Source organism: Pan troglodytes, chromosome 14 (genome assembly GCF_028858775.2).
Source record: "Pan troglodytes isolate AG18354 chromosome 14, NHGRI_mPanTro3-v2.0_pri, whole genome shotgun sequence".
Taxonomy (NCBI): domain Eukaryota; kingdom Metazoa; phylum Chordata; class Mammalia; order Primates; family Hominidae; genus Pan; species Pan troglodytes.
In genome coordinates, this window is record NC_072412.2 from 18,759,436 (window position 1) to 18,776,861 (window position 17,426).

Sequence of the window (17,426 nt, forward strand, 5' to 3'; positions counted from 1 at the left end):
ATGGTTAATGTTATCTTAGTAACATTATATTTTTTTCAAAAGTATAATTGGCTATATGAATATAAGATAACGTAGATCAACAGTCTTTTTAACTTAGAATGCTCCAGGAGGTCAGAATGAATAGATCCTTCCTGAATGCATCAATGAATGAATGACAGCCAAGTGGTACTGGCACATATAATGCAAAGGAAAAAAAGAGAGCAATAAAGAGGATATACTATATACAAAAATAAGTTCTAGATAGATTAAATAGAAAAAGGCTATGGAGCTATGCACAAATTCAATCTCTATTCATTAAAAACATTCTAAACATTCTAAGTTATCATATTAAAAGATAAGCAGCCAGGCCAGGCACGGTGGCTCATGCCTGTAATTCCAGGAATTTGGGAGGCCAAGGCAGGTAGACTGCTTGAGCCCAGCAGTTCAAGACTAGCCTGGGGAACCTGACAAAACCCCACCTCTACCAAATATACAAAAAAATTAATCGGGCATGGTAGCATGTGCCTGTCACCCCAGCTATCATACTTAAGAGGCTGAGGTGGCAGGATCATCTAAGCCTGGACTTGAAGGCTGTGGTGAACTGTGATTGTGCTACTGCAGTCCAGCCCAGGTGATAGAGTGAGACTCTGTCTCAAAAACAAAAAGCAAAACACACACATGCACACTCACACACACACACACACACACGATAGGCAGCAAGGACTTAAACTGTGGCAAATTGAATCCATGTTTAAATCTCTGCTCCCTTGTAACACCTACCAAATGGCCAGAAAAGAGGAAAAAGTACAAAAGCACAAAGATGAAAAGAAAAAGAACAGACAAGAGATGGGAGTAAAACTGTAAAAGATGAAAAGTGCACAAATGAGTAGTAACTGACTTAGCAGAGGAGAAGATACTAAAACTGTCTGTAAAAGGGGAAGACAAGAAGCAAAAAGGCTTCAAAAAGCCTTAAGAAGAGAGGAATCAGGTACCATTGAAGTTATGAGTGGGGATAAGGAACAAAAAACAGGAGGATTAATTGAAAATAGGTTTAGGGAACAGTTAGATCTCCCGTGTCCCATCTCCCACATGTACCTCTAGATGTGTATCCTCCTCCATTCCTGAAGAAGATGGGCAGTTTACTTTTTGGAGAAATTAAAATGAAAAGAGGAAATAAGTTGTTGGATTTATAAGAGAAGAATTAAGTGAATGTATGCTGAATGGTGAGACAGCCCCCTCACCCCAATCCTTTTCCCCCACCCAGTTCTCAGCACGCAGCCAAAGCCTATAGCCTCAAGTCAGGTGGCTGGAAGAGCTCTCATTGGAGAAACTCAGTGAGAAAAATTATAAATAAGAAGTTACAGAAGTCCCTACATGAAGAGATTCCTTCCCGATTCCTCTCAAATGAAGCCACCAGTTAACTAGTCCCATCCATTCATGCATCTAACAAACAGCTTTTCATGGCCTTCCTCTCAAGTATTAATAAACATTCAAAGAATAGTAGATATTTTAAGAAAGTGTCTAACATAAGTGACAGACTCCTTGGCAGGAACTCATACCTATCTCTCAAAATCTACTCTTGCTTTTTATCTTGGTAAATGAATTAAAAATCTGTCCATGGGCAGGGGATGGTGGCTCATGTCTGTTATCTCGGCACTTTGGGAGGCTGAGGCAGGAGGATAGTTTGAAGCCAGGAGTTTAAGACCAGCCTGAGCAACAAAGTGAGACCCCAACAAAGTGAGACCCCGTCTCTACAGAACATTTAAAAACTAGCCAGCTGTTGTGGCATGCACCTGTAGTCTTAGTACCTGGGAGGCTGGAGGCAGGAGGATCAATCACTTGAGCCCAGGAGTTTGAGGCTGCAGTAAGCTGTGATTACACCACTGCACTCCAGCCTGGAAGACAGTGACACCACACCTCTTAAAAGAAAAGAAAAAAAAACCTGTGCACGGCTGTTCAGCAACATTACATTTCCCAGCCCCTATTGGGTTAGGCATGGGCATATGTTTAAATTATCACCAGCAGAACCTGAAGAGAGGTGATGTGTGACATTTATAGCCCAGAGCCTTCAAGAGAGTGGCACTAGGCCAGGCACAGTAGCTCACGCCTGTAATCCCAACACTTTGGGAAAAAAATATAATACTAAAAAGAAGAACAACAACAAAGCATTTAGTTAGTTTGATTTTTGGGGTTTTTTTTTTTCTTTTTCTTTTTCTTTTTTTTTTTTTTTTTTTTGAGAGGGAGTTTCACTCTCGTTGGCCAGGCTGGAGTGCAATAGCATAATCTCGGCTCACTGCAACCTCTGCCTCCTGGGTTCAAGCAATTATCCTGCCTCAGCCTCCCAGCTAGCTGGGATTACAGGCATGCACCACCACACCCGGCCAATTTTTGTATTTTTAGTAGAGATGGGGTTTCGACATGTTGGCCAGGCTGGTCTTGAGGTCCTGACCTCAGGTGATCCACCCGCCTCAGCCTCCAAAAGTGCTGGGACTACAGGCATGAGCCACCACACCCAGCCCAACGAAGCATGTGGAAGTTAAAAATATGGCATCAGAAACAAAAACCCAATGGAGAGGTTGTAAGATAATAGTTAAGGAATGTCCCCAGAGCATAGAACAATAGGAGAAAAAGAAAAAAAAAATGGGAGGCTGAAATTATCAAATAAAACAAGAAAATTTAACCAGAATCGAAAAATGAAGTTACTTAAAATTACCTAATAATGCCTAGAACAATGATTGTAAACAAATAAAATCCATTACCAAGGATAGCCCTCCTGAAACTTATTAATATTATGAAGAGAAGATGCTAAAAGTTACCAAAAAAAAAAAAAAAAAAAAAAAAGATCACACACAATGAATCTAGGATAAGAATGGAAAATATGGCAAAAGCATTCTCAACAACATAAGACAGTGGGGTAGCCGGGAACGTGGCCCACGCCTGTAATCCCAACATTCTGGGAGGCTGAGGCGGGTGGATTGCTTGAGTCCAGGAGTTCAAGACCAGCCTGGGCAACATAGAGAAATCCTATCCCTAATAAAAATGTAAAAAATTAGCCAGGCAATTGATATCAGAAAACACCATTGATATCAGTTTTTATCCAGAACATTGAAAGATTAACAATATCCAGTATTAGGTAGACTGTGAAGAAATAGGATTTTTACATAATCGGTTGGAGTGGGTCAACTGACTATCATTTCAGAAGAGAATTTGTAAGTACTTATGGCAATTTAAAATACACCTATTCTTTGACCCTTCTAGGAATTGAAGGTATTCAAACATGTACACAAGAACATGTGTAAAAGGATCTACTATAGCTCCATTATTCAAAAGGAAAACGGTAAAAGAAATTATGGTCTGCGTTCATAACAATGGGAAATATAGAACTATAAAATGAATAAGGTCTATCTCTATGTACTGACAAGGAAATGCTTTCAAGACATACTGCTAAGTAATAAATATATATATATATATATATATATATGCACACTTCAGGACAATATGTGTATAGTATGGTCCCATACAAGTCAAATAAAACAGCGGATAAATGTGTAACTGCCATTTAATGTGGATTGAGAGAACACATATCAAACTATCGACAATGGTTATTTCAGAAAAAAAGAAGAGAAATGAGGGGTAAAGTATAATACTCTTTTACATCATTTGACTTTTTTGCAAGTAAACTTTCATTATTATTTATACAATTTAAAATATGTTTAATAAACCAAAGAAGCATAATACAGTAAAGAAAACATAAGAGATAGTGAAACATTAAACATAAGAAGGAAATTCTATATGATGCACAATCAAATAAGGTGACAGGTTAATTGTGTCTAATTCTGCTTTAAATATTGAATACTTTTAAAATATGGTACAACAAATAAAGGGTGAATTGCAGTTAGTAGCAATGACCAATTATTTTTGAGAAGGGCATAGTAGAGCACTGAACCAAATTCAGTCATTTTCACTTTGAATTGTTGTTTCCACTTCTATGTATTATCAAAACTATTATTTCTTTTTCTGTCAGTACTTTAAGGCTCTTGTTCCCAGGCCATAATCTCATCTAAAACAACAAACAGATCCTGTTAACCTTTCAGTTAGCACATACCTAATAATCTTTACACTTCCCCTAATTTTCTCCACACTATACTTGCCCAAATAACAGAGCCCTTCTTTAGGGTTTTATGGTAATTTGAACTTATCTCACTGTTCTTCTTGGCTCATATTATAGCATATATTCCAGATACCATAGACGATATGTAAGAATTGAAAAGGTTTAAACCAACTAAAGAATAGAGACAAAAGTGTGATCAACATCCATCCTGACCTTCTTTTGCCACTGAAGCCTCTAAATTGAGAGTTACTCTAGGAAAGCATATCAAAAATAGCCTTAGACTAGCCATATGCAGAAGACTGAAATTGGACCCCCACCTTTGACCATATACAAAAATCAACTCAAGATGGATTAAAGGCTTAAACGTGAAACCTAAAACTATAAAAACCCTGAAGATCTAGGAAATACCATTCTAGACAACAGCCCAGGCAAGGACTTCATGACAAAGTCAAAAAGCAACTGTAGGCCAGGTGCGGTGACTTACTCCTGTAATCCCAGCACTTTGGGAGGCCAAGGCAGGCAAATCACCTGAGATCAGGAGTTCAAGACCAGCCTGGCCAACATGGCAAAACCCCGTCTATATGAAAAATACAAAAAAATTAGCTGGGCATGGTGGCGGGCCCCTGTATCCCAGCTACTTGGGAGGCTGAGGCAGGAGAATCACTTAAGCCTGGGAGGCAGAGGATGCAGTGAGCTGAGATTGCCCCACTGTGCTCCCCTCCACAAAAAGAGCAAAAACTCTGTCTCAAAAAAAAAAAAAAGCAACTGTAATAAAAATAAAAATTGACAAGTGCGATCTAATAAAACTAATGAGCTTCTGCACAACAAAAGAAATTTCAATAAACAGACAACCTACAGAATGAGAGAAAATATCTGCAAACTATGCAACCAACAAAGGTCTAATATCCAGAATCTATAACTCAAACAACTGAAGAAGCAAAAACAATCAACCCTATTAAAAAATGGGCAAAGGACATGAACAGACGCTTCTCAAAAAAAGACATACACATGGTCTGCAAACATATGAAAAATGCTCAATGTCATGAATCATCCGGGAAATGCAAATCAAAACCACAACGAGATACCACTGCACACCAGTCTGAATGACTATTATTAAAAAATTGAAAACAACAGATGCTGATGAGGTTGCAGAGGAAGGGGAATGCTTATACACTGTTGGTGGAAATGTAAATTAGTTCAGCCACTGTGGAAAGCAGTCTGGAGATTTCTCAAAGAACTTAAAACAGGACTACCATTCGACCCAGCAACTCCATTACTGGGTATATGCCCAAATGAATATAAATTATTCTATCATAAAGATACATGCATATGTATGTTCATTGCAGCACTATTCACAATAACAAAGACATGGAATAAATCTAGTTGCCCATGAATGGTGGATTTGATAAGGAAAATGGGGGACATATACACCATGGAATACTATGCAGCTACAAAGACAATGAGATCATGGCCTTTGCTGCAACATGGATGGAGCTGGAGGCCATTATCCTACGTGAATTAATGCAGAAACAGAAAACCAAATACTGCATTCCTCACTTATAAGTGGGAGCTAAACACCAAGTACATATAGGCACAAAGAAGGGAACAACAGGCACTGGGGCCTATTTGAGGGGGGAGGGTGGGAGGAGAATGCATATTGGGAAACTACCTACAGGTATTATGCTGATTACCTGGGTGACAAAATTATCTGTACACCAAACCCCCATGACACTCAAGTTACCCATATAACAAACTTGCACATGTACCCCTGAACCTAAAAGTTGGAAATAAAAAAAAAAGGAGGAAAACAAAAATTAGAGACACAAATAAATGAGAGTTTTAAAAAGAAGACATAAATTAAAAAGTGAAAATTTAACTATTTAGAAATTAAATTTTCTCAGAAACCAAGTCAAATTTAAGATAAATTCCGTTGGAGTTTGATCACTCATAATTTTGATGCTCTTAAGTGTTTCACTGCTGATGACAATATACCACGAGTTCGTGCTTTCCTAGCACCCTGTTTGGTGGTTCCCAGATAATACATACTATCCTTGTTAATATTCTAAGATTTAAAATGTTCCAGTATAAAGTAAAATTTTGAAAAATAAAATGTTACTGTATACAACAGAAAATAGTTACAGAAACAAACTCCCTCACAATGTTGCTGTAGAAACAGGGATGATGATGGTGATGATACTTTACTGGTTAACCTCACTTACTCCTCACACCAATCTCATATAATGAGTACTATTATTATTATTCCCATCATTTTAGAGATGAAGGAAGTGAGGCTTGGAGAGATCAATTCTGTAACTCACTCAGGATCTTGAACTTCTAACCACTATGCTTCACTGACTCTCCTGAATAAAGTCACATTATTATACCTCAATACTGTTTTTTTTCTTTCTTCCTTTTTTATTTATTTTTTTTTTTTTTTCTTGAGACAGAGTTTCACTCTGTCGCCCTGGCTAGAGTGCAGTGGCGCAATTTTGGCTGCAACCTCTGCCTCCTGGGTTCAAGTGATTCTCCTGCCTCAGCCTCCCAAGTAACTACGATTACAGGCATGAGCCACTGTGCCCAGCCTAATACTGGGTTTTCAAATCAAGTTTTTAACCGTGAGGACTTGGAACATCCAAGTTTCTTCAAATAATGAAATCCAAACATGTTGTAAGAGTAGACCAAATCTTTCCTTAATATCAGATATTTTGCAGAAGAGGAAACTAAGGCCCAGGTGCTTAAATAATTTCCTCAAAGGCAAATGGCCAATAATGGAAAGAGCTGGTACTCAGGTTGGTACAACTTAAAAAGGCGTTGGTCTTTTTACGTTACCCTGATACCTTCCAGAACACAGAACCATCCTTTAAGCAATACATACGTTATGTAATACATGAAACACAGTATGCTGTATTATTGCAGGTACAATATGAATATACAGGCCGGGTATGGTGGTTCACGCCTGTAATCCCAGCACTTTGGGAGGCCAAGGTGGACGGATTACCTGAGGTCAGGAGTTTGAGACCAGCCTGGCCAACACTGCGAAACCCCGTCTCTACTAAAAATACAAAAATTAGCTGGGTGTGGTGACACACGTCTGTAATCCCAGCTACTCGACTTGGGATTGAGAATTGCTTGAACCCGGGAGGCAAAGTTTGCAGTGAGCCGAGATCATGCCACTGCACTCCAGCCTGGGAGACAGAGAGAGAATCCCTCTCAAAAAACAAAAACAAAAATATGAATATACAAAATATTAAGAATTTGCTAAAAGAATCTGTCTCTAAAGTTTTCCTATAAAAAGCAACACTTTATATTAATTATATTATTTACATATAAGACTAAATATTTCTGATATTTAAGCTTCTGTTCTACCTATTAATCCAACAAATAAAAGATTATCAAAAATTAAGATATTACAATGATACCACAACATTATAAAGGTTAAAATATGGACTACATTTTCCTAAGACTTATTCAGGCTCTTCCAACTTCTAGCTAATCTTACCCTAAAAGTAAATCAATCTTTTCTAATTCAAAATACTTCTATAAATTCAATTAAAATGTTTAACTGATGACAATATGGGTATCACAAAAAATAAATAGCATAGTAATACTGTTTTCCTTTTGATTTAGGAAGAGGTAACATCTCCAACAACCACCCAGTGAAGTAGATGATATTCTGTTGCCAGTTCAAAGCATCTATATTATGCAGGCAAAGATTTCCAAAGCCTACTATGTTTTTGCTTTGATTTGCTCATACAAGTTCCCTGCACCTCATTAATGCAATGGTTTTATGACTAAAGGACACCAGCGTGAGACTTTAAGAGTTGTAATGTTCTCCAAAATTGAAGTATAATCTCATACCCCTTATTTAATATATAGAAGATTCACCAAGTAATAACCTGTTGAGCGATTAGAAAACTGCAATCATTTGCAGTTCTCAGTCCTTTTATGTCATAGAAATTCATGATGCATTTTTGCCATATAGTTTTGCTTTTTCATTTTCCTTATCAAGCATCTAAAAATAAGTGAAATTCTAACATCTTTTTTAAAAAACCTTGTCAGATTTCTTTTAGGACACCATGAAGATATCTACAAAGTGTTTTGAAATTCATGTAAGTATCTACACTCTGAAAGTGAATATCTGGCAGAAATAATTTCAATCAATAAATTTTATAACCCCCTGAAATTAACACTTACCTGCTTCATTGTTAACTGGGAACTCCCACAGTTTCCCCTCCTTTGTCCACGGGATCAGCTCTTCAAACCCGTTCTGAAGGGGTTGTTCATTCACTGTGGCTAACTCCTTAGCAAATTCCACATCCCAAAGTGAAGGTGATGTGTCTGTATAATAAAGACATTTTAAGTAAGAACACGTCAATGTAAATATCTTTCTTAAAAAAGTTATAACCAATCCTGAATTGATCATGTATTTTTCAGACCTTGACACTCATAATTAAATAGTATATAATAAAAAGTTACTGAGAGATAACTGCAAAAATTATATTAAAAATTATAACTACAATAATGGCAAGCTTAACTTTTGTTTTACAACAATGCCAGGTAATCACTGCCCCCTCTACTGGAAAGAAAAAAATAAATTTGTATTTTGTTTCAGGGTATTTTTATGAATGTGAATGTTTGTTGTACAATATGTGACTCTGGTTTTTAAAGTCTAGCCTGTTTATCTTTATTTTTAGTCTATCAAAATTAGTCACTAATGTACTACTGTTAACAACCAAAGAAGTTAAATTAACAGAATGATGATTAAACTGCCAATGAATACTGAGTACTTCCTCTGTGCTTAAATGCTTTTTATGCATTAGTGCATGTCATCCTCACAACCAACCCTATGAGTAACATATTATCATGTTGGCTAATTACCACCATCATATTACATGTTTCAATAACTTATTTACTTTTGAAACTTCAGATCATCTTTTGAGAATGAGCCATATTCCCACCAGTTACTGCTGCTGGGAACGTAAAATGGTACAATCACCTTGGAAAACAGTTTGATGGCTTCCTAAAAAGTTAAAAATATATCTATTATTCAACATAGCCATTTGATTCCTGGATATTCACCCAAGAGATAATACATGTCCACACAAAGATTTGTACACAAAAGTTAATGGCAGCCTTCTTTGTAATAGCCAAATATGGGTTGTAATCTGGGAAACAACCCAAATGTCCACTAACAGGTGAATAAGTACAAAAATGTGATACATTCATACAATGGTATACTACTCAGTAATAAAATGTGTTACTAGTACATGTAACAGCATGGATGAATCTCAAATCATTATGCTGAGTGAAAGAAGCCAGATGCAAAGGAGTACATACTGTGTGATTTCAGTTATGTACAATTCTAAAAGATGCAAACTAATCTATTGTAACAGTAGATCAATGTTTGCCTGCATACTGTGTGTGTGTGTGTGTGTGTGTGTGTGTGTGTGTATTGCAAATGGACACAAGGAAACTTTGGAGGGTCATGAAAAATGTTCAAAATTATAACTGGCAGTTTCATGGGTGTATATATTTGTCAAAACTAGTCAAGTTATATACTTTAAATATGTGCAGTTTGTTGCACACAAATTATAACTTAATAAAGTTGTAAAAAGAAAATGAATAACAATATCTATCCCTTGGCTACCTTTTTCCCTATATTTTTATTCTTTAGTTATTTTTACCAACATTTTTGATCTTTCTTATTTTTTCTGTGTGATCTCACTTTTTAAAATAAATGAGGATGGGCCGGGCGTGCTGGCTCACGCCTGTAATCCCAGGACTTTGGGAGGCTGAGGCGGGGGGATCACAAGGTGAGGAGATCGAGACCATCCTGGCTAACACGGTGAAAACCCGTCTCTACTAAAAATACAAAAAATTAGCCGGGCATGGTGGCCGGCGCCTGTAGTCCCAGCTACTCCGGAGGCTGAGGCAGGAGAATGGCATGAACCCAGGAGGCGGAGCTTGCAGTGAGCCAAGATCGTGCCATGCACTCCAACCTAGGCGACAGAGCAAGATTCTGTCTCAAAAAATAAATAAATAAATAAATAAATATAAAAAATAAAATAAAATAAATGAGGATTGTATGGTTTGGTAATATACTTTTTTCACTGAATGCTTGCATCAGTATCCCATTTTATATATATATATATATATATATATATATATGTATCACAATCCCCTACTGTTGAATATTTTGATCATTTATATTTTCTCTTTTAAATACTATCATGACAAATAACCTTGTAGTTACACTTTTGTACATATCTGTAATATTTCCTTAGACCAAATTCCTAGGAACACAATTTCTGGGTTAGAGGCATAGATTGCATATCATCTATCCTTCAGCTTACCTCTTTACTCACTCTTGCCAAGCCCACTAAAGCATATCAACAAATAGCTCATTTACTCTTCTAACTGTGTAAGCCTTATTTTATCTATTTTGCTTTTCCGAATCTGTTCCTGAGCCTTTATGTGCAGAAATGTGTCTAACCACACACTGACTGCTAGATTTTAAGTATTTTGGCCTAGATCATCTGATACTGGGAAACAATCAGTTGTTAGCCTTAACTAGCCACATTTACAGAGAAATCACACCACTAAAATAACTTGTCTCAGTTATCTTTTACTTGGTGGTCACTGACTGACCTATGCCTTTTCCACCATCATTAGGATCATCACTATATTTTTACACTTGCTAATAGTTGCAAGCATTTATTAAATACGTACTATGTTCCAGGCACCTCAAGCATTTATTAAATATATACTATGTTCCAAGCACTATGCCTGACGCTTTCTCAGATTACCTCATTTAATCCTTGACATGTATGTACTAGCCCTCATTTTATAGGTGGGGAAAGGTTAGTGTGGCAGAATCTGAATTTGAATCCAGTTCTACACAACACCAACACTCTTTCTGTTAAGCTATATTACCTGTCGACTCTAGGATAACCAGTAGGGCCTATGACTGTATCCTCTGTAGCAGTGGTAAGAACTTAGTATGGAACAAGACGTGGGAATCATGGAACAGAATAACTCATTCAATCGGTCAATTAAAAAAAATTACTGAATGCCAGCTACATTTCCAGCATTATTTGATGTGGTGGGAAAACAACAGTGAACAATTGCTAAATTTACTTTTCCACATTTTGCTATTCTTGTACTTAATTGGGAACAAAAACCATTCTTTAGACTCATGCAAGTGTAGCATATTCAAACAGTACCTTCATTAGAGTAAATTATTACATAAACCTGTGTGCTATTTTCCTCACTAGAGGAAATACTAAGTATAATCATTTGATACTGTTTGATAGAATACATAAAACTTCAATGCTTCCTTGCCAACTAACTTCAGTTTTAGAAATAAGATTTTTTTATTTTAAAAAGTAAGCTGGCTCCTTCAAGAATCTCAAGAATCTTCAAGCATCTCTTTTGGCTGGACAATAGCAGCTGCCCTGACAACAACAAATTTCTTTTTTTTTTTTTTTTTGAGACGGAGTTTTGCTCGTTGCCCATGCTGGAGTGTAATGGCGCAATTTTGGCTCACTGCAACCTCCGCCTCCTGGGTTCAAGTGATTCTCCTGCCTCAGCCTCCCGAGTAGCTGGGATTACAGGCGCCCACCACCATGCGCAGCCAATTTTTGTATTTTTAGTAGAGACAGGGTTTCACCATGTTGGCCAGGCTGGTCTTGAACTGATCTCAGGTGATCCACCCACCTCGGCCTCCCAAAGTGCTGAGATTATAGGCATGAGCCACTGCGCCCAGCCAACAAATTCCCTTCCGATGCACGCTTAACCATTTGAGCTGGGGAGAGGCAAGAGTCATTGTCCCTATGCATTTTGCACTTCCTTTTTATCATACACAAGAAAATGCAGTTTTCGCAATACAAGAAGGGGGTTGTTCTTTCAGCTTCACCTTCAGTTCAAATGAACAAACGCTGAATTAACTTCTTTCCTCTATAGGTGTATATTTTATAGTACAATTTGTTCAAAAAAAGAATTTAAGATTTAAGATAACTAGTTCCTATGATCTGTAAGCCACATGAGTAGGTGCTACATGAATGAGATATAGCCCCTAATGGTATATTAAATAGGGGGAAAATCAAAAGTTTGTACAAGTAACTGGTAGAAAGATTAAATGAGCCCTTGGAGGCCAGCCTAGGAACTTATCTATTATGTACAACATTCTTTTTCCACCCCCGCCCTTTGAGATGGAATCTCACTCTGTTGCTTAGGATGGAGTGTTATGGCATAATTGTGGCTCACTGCAGCCTCAAATTCTGGGCTCCAGTGATCCTGCCACCTCAACCTCCCAAGTTGCTAGGATTACAGGCATATACCACCATGCCTGGATAATTTTTTTCTATTTTTTAGAGAAAGGGGCTCACTATGTTGCCCAGGCTGGTCTTGAACTCCTAGTCACAAGCCATCCTGTTGTCTCAGCCTCCCAAGTCCATATACAACATTATTTCTACAAGATCCAAAAAACTAACTTCTATTCTTTAGAAATGCTCATCACTTATACACTGGAGACCATTTGTATTGAGTTTCTTCATTGATTTTACTAGTAAACCAAATTTAATGTCAAGCAAGAGGACACTCTTATTTCTGTTTTAGACTTAAAATGGCAAATTTCTTACCCAGAGAAAACACTACAAGTCCGTTAAATATATTCCTTGAATATTCTTCCCATCTCCTGAACAATCACTAAGTCACTTCAGTAAGTTTTTTTATAAATGCTATCTCCTCTTCTAGGCAGTAAGCTGCCTAAGGGCAGGAACCAGTATATCTTTATGTAATAGCATAGAGGTACACTGCAAATGGTAGTTATTAATGTTCTAACCCAAATTAGTAGCTAATCTGAACCTCTGGATTCGGTAATTGGTAGTACTTACCTCCCACTGTCTCACAGAATGCAACATTTCATGGGGGAAACCTGACCAAAACTAGCAATATTGACAACTGTAGTGTGATGTGTCCCCTACCAGGTTACTTAAGAGTGTATGTGTGTTGCTTGGATCCTGAATGCTGGGCAGGGAGTCAAGGCCCTGGTGCCCAGCTGAGGAGCAGGGATCCCTGAGAACCCAAACATCCCAGGGCATACCTGAGAACATGTCAAAGAGAACACTGTCATCGTGCACACAGAGTAGGCAAACAGTCAGAACATTAGCTGAAACGGCAGCTTAGAGACGGGAGGCAGGGTGACTCTAGAGCTGCTTAGGAATGTCCAGTATGTAAGTCCTAGTAAACTCATCTATTCATCAAGCTGGACTTGCCCAAATTATTCTTTGGTCTCTCGACGCCTTCCCAGTTTGGGGGGGATGTTACAGTCCCAAGTTTTCCTTATAATGACTACCACATTCCTAAGCAGGATCCAGGCCAATGACAGGATGGAATATTAAAATATTTAACTATTATACCGTCAGAACACTAAGGAAGGACATCTAGGAAAGATGGAATGTTTCTCCACCTGAGAAATAGTTATTCTCTTTTTTTTCAAGTTTAATTTTTAATTTATTAGAACCCAGCAAATAATGATTTTAAAAGCAGAGTTTCCATCAAATTAACACTTAATTCAGGGCAAAAATACACTTAAAAAACCTAAATCTTAAGACAGAAGTAAAACATTATAAAAACAGTATGTCTAATACAGACTGTAAAATGTCAGATTTTTAAGAGATTCACATAGTATTTTATAGCACTAAAATATTAATAGTCAGAAATATTATCAGTTGGTCCAATATTTCTGTTTATAAAATGTCTAAACTGCTAATTGAAGAAGTGTTGCTATATAAGTAATAGCTACAATACAACCAACCAAGTGATTGTTTTTATGACAAAAGAACTAAGGCAAGTAATTGCATGGTTTCCATTTGCAAAGCTTTTGCAGTATTAAATAAAAAGTATTACTAGGGGTATTTTTTGATTCATCTCCCTACCCTAATGCCCCCAGAATGTACATCACTTCCCTTTAACTCTATTTTTAAAATTCTGTGAACCACCATACCTATTTATTGTAGGCCTGACCCTATAAAGGCATGAATTGTTTACTTTGATATGGTGGAAACATAATTTTGGTAAACTACTACATCTTTTCCTAGTCATTGAGCAATTTCAAACAGAAGTCTTAAGAATTGTTGCACCTCGACAAGTGAACAACCTGTTTCTTTACCACTATTAAGTTTGAATTTTGACTAGAATCTGTTAGAGTTGTCGATATTGCTAGTTTTGGTCAGGTTTCTCCTGTGGAATGTTGCATTCTGTGAGACAGTGGGAAAACACATTTCATGTTTAGGTGCAATTAACAGTAGCCCTTCTGAAAAACAGGGTTAACAATCTTACATTTCCCCTTGTGATCAAAACCTTTTGTTTTTAGGGAACAGGATAAGATTTAAAAGTGCTTTAAATCAGAAAACAAGAATTAGCTAGCTTACACATTCCACTGAATAGTGTCAAAAAAGATAAACGCATTTAAAATAAGTTGTAAGTCCAGCAAATATAAGCTTGATGGGTTAAATAACATATTAAGTAATTACAAAGATTCATTTTTTTACAAACTTTTAAACTATTTTAATAAAATGGCTATAGACCTCACTGTACTTCTATTTATCTGTGCATTAATAAAAACCTGTTAAAATTCCTTATTTAGTACTTCTGAAAAAGTCTAGTCAAATAAGATCACTAAAATTACCAGAAAAGCTTTGAAATACTGATTGCAGATTCATTTCAAAGTAGATTTAACACATTTCAGGATCTGGTGTTTAAATCATGAATGTCTTCACCAGCATCAACTCTGAAAATATAAAAATTTTAGTCAGTGCTGGCTGTAACAGTACTGGCATTACTTGAAAAAATAGAAATAAAAAATACATTGTCAATCATGCATTCCACAATTTTCTTTTTGAGCTCGATAGTATATATATTTTTTCTCATTAAAGATTCAAAACCAAAAGCGGTTTCTCTTTGCAGCAAATATACATTAAAATAGAGTCTCTGTACAGTGAAGGGCTCTGGGCCCTGGCTTGCCCCATGTCTCTGCGCCTCCCTGGCCAAACCCAAAAATAAATATAGTGTTATTGTTCTGCAGGGCATAGAGGCAGTGCTCTCCTACCCCCGAGGAGGCTGGGTGGGAGCTGATGGGGAAGCCCTGGCCACCCCAGGGGTCCAGGAGCTGGAGCCTGCTTGGAGTTATTGCTTCAAGGCTGGGCACTAATGCCCAATGCAAATGATGAGAGGAGGAGCAAAGGGAGCATGGGCCTTTGCTCTCCGAGTCCCACTCTGCTCTGAAGAGGCGGCAGGATTAAGCAGCAGCAAAAGCATCACCCACTGGGAGACTGTGGCCTGCATCCCCTTCCCTCCCTGAGATAGGCTTCTGCCTCCCACTTATCCCCTGCAGCCCCCTATGGCTTCGGCAAGGCCCCCTACACTCTTGGGGCACGCTATGGCTTGCAAGGGGCAGCACTGTGCCCAGAGCCTGGACACACGTTTCCAGCTTCTGACATCCCCTAGGAGGGGGGAGGGGAGGGAGTGGGGCCTGCTCCCAGGGGCTGATGGCATTGCCCTGGCCCTGCCAGCAGGCTGTGGCACTGCCCAGACCCCAGCTCCGCCCCAGCCCTTGGGGCTGACCCCATGCTAGGCAGGTCCTGCCAGAACCCCCACCAGTCCCACCCCTTGCCTCAGTCCATCATGGCCTCGAGCATCTCCAAGAACAGCTTGTGCATGGGCACCTTGCCCTCCAGCTTCACCCCATAGAAATGGGCCAGCACTTTGCTCGCTGTCTGGCAGAAGAGCGGTGGCGTGAGCAGCAGCCTGCCTGGCAGCTGCTCAGCACCCCCACCGGGGTCAGCCCGGCCGGCTTCATACTCCAGCAGGGCCTCGTGCAGAGCTTCTGGCAGCTGCTCCACAGCCTCGGCATCTTCGATGGGCACAGAGTCTGAATTGGCAAGGGCCAGGGCCTTCAGTAGAACGTACTCCCCTCGCTCCAGCCGCAGGGCCTGCAGCCGCCGCACCAGTTGCAGCAGGGCAGCCCCCAGTTCCCCCAGGCCAGCTGCCCGTGCCCCCTCTTCATCCAGGACTAAGTCCTCAGCAAAGGCCAGCTCATCCTGCAGTGGCAGTGAGCGCTGGGCCACACCCGGCACCAGCACCTCCATCCACACGCTCTGCAGTACTGACATCTGGTCAGACAGCGACAGCGATGAGAAGCCTGGGATGCTCTTGGCCCAGCTGATGGTGACCACGATCTCTCGGTCAAAGAGGTCACAGAGGGTAGCCACGGCTGAAAGGTGCCCATCAGGGCCAGCAGGGTCGGGCAAGGCATAGAGCTTCTCAGGCTCAACCACCAGCAGATGAGACACCAGCGCATTCACTGGGCCTGTCGTCCAGGGGCCTCCAGCGACTGCCAGGCGCCCAGCAGGGAAGGGGTCCGGGAAGGGCAGCGGGTCCACCTCTGGCGCCACTTGTACTTCTCCCGCCCACCCCAGACGCGGTCCAGGCGCGCTCCCGCAGGCACTTGGTGAAGCGGCAGGCCTGACAGGCCTTGCGTCTCCGCTTGGTGATCTCACACTCGTTGGAGGCCAGACAGCTGTACTCCATACTCCCCTGGATGGTCCTCTTGAAGAAGGCTTTGCAGGCCTCACAGGATGACACACCGTTGTGGTAGCCGGAGGCCACGTCCCCACAGACCAGGCAGAGGCGCTTGGACAGGGAGCTGAGCACCAGCTTCCCACCGCCCTGCTCGCCAGGCCCAGCCCCTTCCCATCCTCCTCTTCCTTGTGGCCTGGGAGGCAGTGGGTGGGAGCTGGACCAGGGGCCAGGGCCACAGGAGGCTCGGGTCTCTGTCTCCGAGGAGCCCTTTGGACTGTCAGGCCTGGCCGGCTCTGCCATGATGTAGAGAGGCTCACTGCCCACCACCTGGCTGGACATGGCGCTGGTCACCTGACACGCGGCTGCCCTCCTGCCCCAGCCTGCCGATCCCAGGCACACGGCGGGGGCCGCTCCACTTCCTCGCGACCAGCCTGCAGGTCCACTCTAATATTCCCGCTGTCGCAGACGCCGCCACCTCCCGGGGCGCGGCGCCCCACCCCCCCAACCTGCGCACACCTTTGGGAAGTTGCCTAAAGTTGCTACGCCTCCCCGCAAGCCACGACGCCCGCAGGAGACCGCTACCAGGTTATCAGGAAGTAAGTGGGGAGAGCCAAGGAAGAGGAAGTTCTTCCCGGCCGTTGCGATGACCTTTGACCCAGAGAGGAGGGTGGCCCCAGGCCCCTTCGAGCGCCCCTACGTGGTCTTCAGAGCCCCTTTCCCGACATAGAGCCTTCCAAGTCTTCCACCCCGGCCA

General features: G+C 40.5%; 1 protein-coding gene and 1 pseudogene across 1 annotated transcript in view; both read right to left on the reverse strand.

Moving 5' to 3' along the window:
- Positions 1-14,909, reverse strand: part of TPTE2 (transmembrane phosphoinositide 3-phosphatase and tensin homolog 2) — a 130,181-nt gene extending 115,272 nt beyond the window's left edge. The window contains 2 exon segments of the mRNA XM_063792403.1: positions 8,285-8,428; positions 14,781-14,909. Of these exon segments, the coding sequence (XP_063648473.1) occupies positions 8,285-8,428; positions 14,781-14,814 (178 nt within the window). The 5' untranslated portion in view covers positions 14,815-14,909.
- Positions 14,910-15,678: 769 nt separating this feature from the next.
- On the reverse strand, positions 15,679-17,103 carry LOC100612565 (steroid hormone receptor ERR1-like; annotated as a pseudogene).
- Between the last annotated feature and the right edge of the window lie 323 nt (positions 17,104-17,426).